Source organism: Triticum urartu, chromosome 7 (assembly GCF_003073215.2).
Source record: "Triticum urartu cultivar G1812 chromosome 7, Tu2.1, whole genome shotgun sequence".
Lineage (NCBI taxonomy): Eukaryota > Viridiplantae > Streptophyta > Magnoliopsida > Poales > Poaceae > Triticum > Triticum urartu.
The window spans coordinates 630,785,907-630,794,183 of NC_053028.1; the positions used below are offsets into that span (position 1 = coordinate 630,785,907).

At 47.2% G+C, this 8,277-nt stretch overlaps 1 protein-coding gene across 1 annotated transcript; it reads left to right on the forward strand.

The window, feature by feature from the left end:
* Positions 1-3,835: 3,835 nt before the first annotated feature.
* On the forward strand, positions 3,836-7,895 carry LOC125521832 (protein NRT1/ PTR FAMILY 5.1-like). The gene is made up of 3 exons (XM_048686894.1): positions 3,836-4,038; positions 4,132-4,349; positions 6,204-7,895. The coding sequence occupies exons 1-3, from the start codon at positions 3,930-3,932 to the stop codon at positions 7,671-7,673; spliced, it is 1,797 nt and encodes a 598-aa protein (XP_048542851.1). The 5' UTR covers positions 3,836-3,929; the 3' UTR covers positions 7,674-7,895.
* Positions 7,896-8,277: the final 382 nt, after the last annotated feature.

The window sequence follows — 8,277 nt, forward strand, 5'->3', positions numbered from 1 at the left end:
CACCTTCCAATCGACTTGGAGGTGTTCCACTCGACAGACTCGAAGACACTCGACCAAGAAGCAATCACTTGACCAATACCAAACCACTCGACGGCTAGGAGACCTAAAGGCACTCCGCACGCTAACAGTCAGTTATTAAGTAGCTTTTATGGTCATCATAACACTTTATTAGGGGCGTTACCAGTAACGCCCGACCTTAATGTATTTAAAACCCTGCACAACTGAGGGCCGGAGGGGTCCGGCGAACTCTATATAAGCCACCCCCCTCCTCAGTGTAAAGGGTTCGCACCCCTGTAATTCATACACGCATAATCCAGTCGACCGCCTCCGGGCTCCGAGACGTAGGGCTATTACTTCCTCCGAGAAGGGCCTGAACTCGTAAACCTCGTGTGCTTACAACTTCTCCATAGCTAAGATCTTGCCTCTCCATACTTACCCCCCTACATTACTGTCAGACTTAGAACCACGACACTTACCGCTTTGGAGATGCCCTTAGACTGTATCATTTTTGCAGAGATAACCCTTCACTTTATAAAATCAACCCATAATTCACATCGTTCACTCCCACTAGCAAACCTGTATTCTTAATATTTTGGCTAAAACATAAAAAGTACTCCCTCCGTCCCATAATGTAAGACGTTTTTTGACGTGTAGTGTCAAAAAAGTTTACATTATGGGATGGAGGGAGTAATATATTGAATTGAATGTTCGATTATGGATCCGTTTTGACTGTCATCTTTGTCTTGATGAGATATTTGAAACAAAATCATTGCTGAGTATTTTTGATTTTTTTTCTTGTTTTAAACTTTACTCAAAACTTGATGTACTGGTCATAAGCACGTACATGTCTAGGGAGGGAAGGCAGATGTTTGTAGTCATGTTTCAAAAAGCATAATAATAATAATAATTTTGTAAACATATACTCCTTCCGTCCCAAAATTCTTGTCTTAAATTTGTCTAGATACAGATGTATCATACATCCGTATTTAGACAAATCTAAGACAAAAATTTTAGGACGGAGGGAGTACTACATTGATCTTGTTTTACAGTTCTCATAAATACAAAGATGCCAGTGAAAACAATTTTGAAACAATTGGTTCAAAAACATTTGACACAATTATTGATGGGAGAGTGAGAACATGACATATGGAGTGCGGGTTGATTACCAACTATCGGTTTCTTAAGTCAGACGGTCTCCCTCTACCCAATGGCTTATTCAGCACCTGTGCATTTGGTGCATGAATTAGACGGGTGCACTATATATATATATATAGATGGGGCACTTAGGTGCCCAGGCACCTTGATTGTTTTGGAAACCGTGGTATATTTAATTTGTTTCCTAACTATTCTTCATGCAAGACTTTCCATGCTTACATTTTATTTTTTTCTTTTAAATATTAGACATGCAAGACTTGCCATATAATAAATTGTATTAATGTTGATTTGTTTTGAACTGTCGCGGGTGTCTAATACGTGTATTTTTGTTTCCTAATACGGGTATCTAATACCTACCAACGAAATTATATATATACGCAGATACCTATATATATTTAATAATTTATTTTTGGAACTGTTACATTTTGTTCGTATGTATGTTTCTAATATATATTCAATATATCATATGACTAATGTATGATACCCACGCTACAATATACCTTACGGCGATAAGAGTGAAACATACCTCCTATTTATTTACCCAATTTATCGTATACCCTAATGTCCAAATTGTACATATATACCTATTAGGTATATATTGGATATATCTATGGTTATACCAAATGGATGTTCGTATGTCTGTTTCTAATGAATTAATTTCCAAGGTATATGGCATTTAAAAAAAATTAAGACCGGGTCATACCCATGGTCTCATATACGTAATATATTGTATTTCTATTGTAAAAAAAAACATTTCCACGGATGAGTACAACGTACCTTTTACTAATATATATATATATATATATATATATATATGAAAAATGTCTTCATACGCATTAATTTTTTATTTGTGTCTCTCCTATTTCTATTAATAGCTGTCAAATATGGAATGTTGCCATGCGTGGAATTCTCTTTCCTATTTGCTACTACTACATAATTATAGCCTTGCATGCTACTAATGGTTCATATTTATGGTAGTTATTCTGCATAATTATTTCCAAATCAGTCAATTGTAATGTAATACATGAACACGCATCTAAATGCAATCGAGCGGTCGAAAGGCTAGGAGCCTGGGCACCTAGGTGTCTCAAACTGCCGTCATATATATATATATATATATATATATATATATATATATATATATATATATATATATATATATATATTCGTCACCCTGGGTGAGGAATAGTTATTCTTCACCCCCTCTCTATTTTGACATCAAGGCACCGTATTTTTACGTTTCGTAAATTTTGTCTTATTTTGTACATAAAAAGAGAACATAAGAAAATATGTACTCGCCGTAAAAAATATTTTATATTACGTAAAATTACGAATGTAAAAACATAATGTAAACATACATAAAATGTGATTTTTCTGGTCTTATAACCTATATTTTTGCTTTTTTATACCAAATTTTACATATTGAATCAATATGCATGCAATTATTTATATCCTAAACGTAATTTATTTAGGAAGTGATCGTAAAATTACCTCGGATGAAGAATAACTTTTATATATCCACCTGGTAAGAGCATTTACAACCGTATTTAGAAAAAGTGAGCTTCTAAATGTCCGCGGATGCGTACGACGGACAAGCCTGATCACCCCTCATTTCTCACACATTCTAACCACATTCTTTATTTCAAATCCTCATTTTCAGCGACAACCATTTGATCCACCTATATAAAATAAACTAGCAAACTAGTTACTTGTCATCGCATATGTCGATGACCTCCTTGCCGGAACCGCCGGCCTTGTCGTCATTGACAGCCGGGCGAAATGCTGACTCCTCGTCCTCGTCCTTCTCGTCCGCAAAAAGCTGCTCATGCTTCATGTCCGCCTTCGCCTCGTGGATGAAGTGGCAGTTCGTCGCCACCGTCGCCTCATATTGGATGGACTCGAGGATGGCCTGCTGCTCCATCGCCTCCTTCGCTTGGGCGAGCTCGAACTCCATCAACACTTCCCCCATTGCTGAATTCGGCCTGCTCCATCATTGACGCCACCTCCTCGTCCGACGTAGGCTCCTCCTCTGACACCTCCACCTCTTCCATCTCCTTGTCTGGCGCCTCCTCCTCCTGGGAGTTTGGAGGCAGGCCGACCATAGCATGGTGCAGTGTGCCTCAATAACGCGCATCTTCGCATGGATCTCCGCCCGACGCTCCAGAGTCAGCAGCTTGTAGTACGTCACCTTGGAGCGGACCGCGGCGGCTGGCAGAAGACGAGCTCAAATTGGAAGTGAGAGAGGAAGAGGAGGGAGCAGCGGCGGCGTGGACGGAAGCGAGAGGAGGAGAATGGCGACGAGGCTAGGGTTGCCTCACTGTCCGGCTTAAATAACTGTGTTTGACCTCTCAGGCGGCGCACCAGAGCTGCTTCATGAATACGTCCTCACCGAATTGGAGGAGGCGCCCGATGGACACATGGCTTTTTGCATGGGTCCCGGCTGTCAGTCTTACATATTGGGCACGTCCGGGCCTCTTCATATCTCTTTCATGTGTAGATTGAATTTGAGGTGTCCCATAAAGGGGCTAGTTGGATGGCAATTTCGTGACACGGCCGCCGATGCATAGATAGTTTTTGAGGGATCCAATTGTGGAGGTAATCTCCCGTAAGTTTAGCATTTTCCTGATAACGACACGTGCCAAAGGCGGAGGTGAAGCAAGTAGCCATCCGCCACTCCATAAAAACTCTAATCATTTTGCTCCAGCCAAGCCCATTTCGACACACCACGAGGCACGCACTAGAGCCTACAGCATACATCGTCCGATCGGCCATCGATGGAGGAGCTCAAGCCGGAGTTCACAAAGGACGGCTCCGTCGACCTCCGCGGCCGGCCGGTCGTCGCCGCCCGGACCGGCCGCTGGAAGGCCTGCTCCTTCCTAGTCGGTGAGTGGTCAGTACAGTACCAGGCTCCGCCCGCCATGGATCGACCTCCTTCTGATGAACCCGCGCCGCGCGCATATATATGGATGGACGCAGGGTACGAGGCGTTCGAGCGGATGGCGTTCTACGGGGTGGCGTCGAACCTGGTGGTGTACCTGACGACGCAGATGCGGCAGGAGACGGTGCCGTCGGTGCGCAGCGTCAACAACTGGACGGGCACGGTGTGGATGACGCCCATCGCCGGAGCCTACGTCGCCGACGCCTTCCTCGGCCGCTTCTGGACCTTCACCGTCTCCTCCCTCGTCTACCTCTCGGTCAGTACCATCTCCCCGATTGATCTTCAGTCCAGTGGAGCCCAATTTGATCCGCAATCCAGTATGTTTCACAAGCCACAACGCATCATTGACACTGAGAGCTCATCCTCAGACATGGTTTCACTCACAGCACATCAGTAGTAGTAGTAAACTAGTAACTCTGATGAGTGATGACTCGAACAAGGCACTGCAGTAGAAAACGTACCAGAAATTACCACGCTAGCGGCGGCTATTCGAGAACCACACCATGTCTGAAACTCGCCGGAGAGACAAGTCAGTCAGAGCCCGACGCCGGCAGTAGAAGATTCTTACGGACAATCGTTGTCAGCTCAGGCCGACCAACCAGGACTAGTGTTTTGTCATGACGGTTAGGATTACGACCGGAGAAGAAAAACGCATTTGGATTTCGGAATCTTTCGGCTGGGAGGCGTGGGCGAAAGCTTAGTCCTACTCTGCTTTGCTTATCCTGTTTCTGCGCTACACGTACGGCGGCCCCACCGGCGTCCATCACACAAGGCGTATGCCGATCGCTGTACCCAAAGCATGGCAAAAAGGCTATCATGTCCATGCCAATCCAGAACCAAGATTTATAGTACGGCTGGAAAACCCTTCACATGTGTCACCGTCCATGACAATAATGCTAAGAACTACACTATGAAAATGTCTTAGATTTTGAGACGGAACTGGTAGTATTCATAGTATATCTTAGTACAAACATTAATAATAGTAATATTTTTTGGACAAAACGGTGAATTTTATTGGCTTAAAATGGGCATTACGAAAGTCATTAAGACCAAAGCTAAGCCTAGATGAGAAAAAATAATACTCAAAGCGATCAGATTCGTGATTGCAAGCTACAATAATGGCCTTATCCGTACAGACCATCTCATAACACCACAAAGACGCCGAGGTTCTTCAACAACAACGCTTTCAGGATCTAGCCACCCAAAGTCAAAATATAAGTTTTCACCTTGAAGAACCAGTCTGATCATATCTGAGCAATGACTTTAACAAGGTAACGACGTAAAAATATCGCCATTGCCAGGTTTAACCAACTTAGGTCAGACCTAGGCCTTCATCCTAGAGCTCGAGACCGGATGCTCGAGTTGCACCACTATCGACGCCAATCATGGGTTGTCACCACCACTTTTCTACGATCCCAGCAGCTACATGCGACGTGCGACTGTGAACGATGCACAACAATCCTTCTACACCAAACCGTCGTCCATAGTTTGCATTTTTTGCATTCTACTATAATTTACACATAGTGTAACTAAAATAATGTATTTCCTTTAAGAAGAGGATTAAAAAAAACTTACACACAACTTTACACCGAAATTGCATATTATCGTAATATGCAAAAATAATCATATAATCATGAAATTTTGGCACATATTATATAGTATTTGTGTGTATATAATTACACCCAGCCAACCCCCACCCCCCCTAAAAAAATTATAACCAATAAAGGAAATAAAAAAGGAAAAAGAAAGTATGCTGCCTAGAATTAAACGGGCGCAACCAAGACAAAGAAGTCGGCCGGTACCGATTTGACTAAGCAAAACAATGCGCCAATCGATTCCTTGCAGCCCAGCCCAACAACAGAATTAAACAGAAAAAAATGAAACCAGCACAGATCTCGTAGCATGATCCAACGAACAGAAAATTGACTGACCAGAAAATAAAAAGTCAGCTGACTGAAATGTAGCTAAAGTGTTCCGCTTGTGATTCAAAATGGAAGATTCAACATGCAGTAAAAAAACAAGCAAAATTTCACCATTTTTCTTTCAAAGAGTATGAGGAAAAGGGAAAATTTTGTGGTTAGTAAATGTCGGATGATTCATGTTGTTGCAGGGCATGGTTCTGATAACCCTGGCCGTCTCCCTGAAGCCGCTGCACCCGCAGTGCACGGCGGGCGGCGACTGCGCCCCGGCGACGCGGCAGCAGGTCGCCTTCCTGTACGCGGCGCTCTACACCATGGCCGTCGGCGCGGGCGGGACCAAGCCCAACATCTCGACGTTCGGCGCAGACCAGTTCGACGACTTCGACGCCCGGGAGCGCGAGGTCAAGGCCTCCTTCTTCAACTGGTGGCTGTTCAGCTCCTTCGCCGGCGGCCTCGTCGCCGTGCTCGTCCTCGTCTACGTGCAGGAGGAGGTCGGCTGGGGCGTCGGGTACACGATCCCCACGGTCGGCCTCGCCCTGTCCCTCGTGCTCTTCTACGTGGGCACGCCGTTCTACCGGCACAAGCCGGTCACGCGGAGCACGGCGGCCGGCCCGGCGAGGCTGATCGGCAGGGTGCTCAGGGCGGCGTACGCGAACCGGGGATGCCCGCTCACCGGCGAGCTGCACGAGCATGACAAGGCGTGGTACGCCGCGGCCGGGAAGCGGCTTCTGCTCCACACGGAGGGTAACTTCAGGTTCTTGGACAAGGCGGCGATCCGTGAGCGTGAGGCGTGCACGGTGACCGAGGTCGAGGAGGTGAAGCTGATCGCCGGCATGATCGTGGTGTGGCTGGTTACCCTGGTGCCATGCACCATCTGGGCGCAGGTGAACACCCTGTTCGTGAAGCAAGGGACGACGCTGGACCGCTCCGTCGGCGGCGTGCGCATCCCGGCCGCGTCCCTCGGCAGCTTCGTCACCATCTCCATGCTCATCTCGATCCCGATCTACGACCGCGTGCTGGTGCCGCTGGCCCGGCGGCGCACGGGCAACCCGCGCGGCATCACCCTCCTGCAGCGCCTCGGCGTCGGCTGCGCGCTGCAGGCGCTCGTCGTGGCCTGCGCCTGCCTGGTGGAGGTCCGGCGCATGCGCGTGATCCGGGAGCGCGCCGCCCGCGGCCCCCACGACACGGTGCCGATGAGCGTCTTCTGGATGCTGCCGCAGTACGTGCTGCTGGGCGTCGGCGACGTGTTCAACTCCGTGGGCATCCTCGAGTTCTTCTACGACCAGTCGCCGGAGGGGATGCGGAGCCTCGGCACCACCTTCTTCACCAGCGGGCTCGGCGTCGGGAACTTCCTCAACAGCCTGCTCGTGACGCTCGTCGACCGGGCCACCGCCACCACTACCGGGGGGAGCTGGATCGGCGACAACCTCAATGACTCGCACCTCGACTACTACTACGCGTTCCTGCTGCTCCTCACCGTGGCCAACATGGCGCTCTTCGTGTGGGTGGCCATGCGGTACAGGTACAAGAGAGAGTTCTTGGAGGACAGCGGCGCAATGGAGACCGAGAATGAGATGGTGGCCGGCGGCAAGGTAAAGGCGGACCTGCCTGCGCGTCTGCCTGACAACACAACAAGGGACAGAGCATATGTACTGGAGTAGCAGTATATTGTACAGAGTACTTTTTTTAGGGGTTATAAACCAACCTTTATGGATCGAAATCCACGTGTAATGGAATAAAAAAGGATCATGAGGTTGAATCAACCAGGTGTATAGATTCCGATCCAGCGAATGTGAAAACTGGGCTAACCTATCGGCGTCGCGATTAGTTGCTCTGCCTTGAAAGTAAAGGAAACATTAAAAGCTAATGATTGCATTGTATCCTCCACAGCTAGCTTTGTCCATGTCGTTGCTTGGAGTCCGATGCAATTATAAAATTGTGGATCATCAAATCTTCTGCAAGAGCAAGTCCTTTGGGTCACGCTATAGCCTCCAAAGTTGCTTCATCGGTTATCCCTTCTATCACCAGCGCCGAACTACCAACATAATTTCCCATGTCATCTCGACAAACAGTCGCGGCAGCTCCTTTGTTATGAGCCCTTGATACTGCAGCATCTACATGGACCTTCGAGAAACCTGGCGGAGGAGCCTTTGGTCTGACCCTTGCTGGAATTTGCACACCTCGTGTTATCTTTGCGTTGGTTGGTAACATCTCAAGCTCGGAAATCAAACGTGTGATGAACTGGTGAGTGGTCTAGGGGCTTTG

Coding starts and splice junctions, on each gene's coding strand:
- LOC125521832 (XM_048686894.1), top strand. CDS start 3,930: ATGGAGGAGCTCAAGCCGGAGTTCACAAAGGACGGCTCCGTCGACCTC. Junction 4,039..4,131: donor GGCCTGCTCCTTCCTAGTCG/GTGAGTGGTCAG, acceptor GGATGGACGCAG/GGTACGAGGCGTTCGAGCGG. Junction 4,350..6,203: donor CCTCCCTCGTCTACCTCTCG/GTCAGTACCATC, acceptor ATGTTGTTGCAG/GGCATGGTTCTGATAACCCT.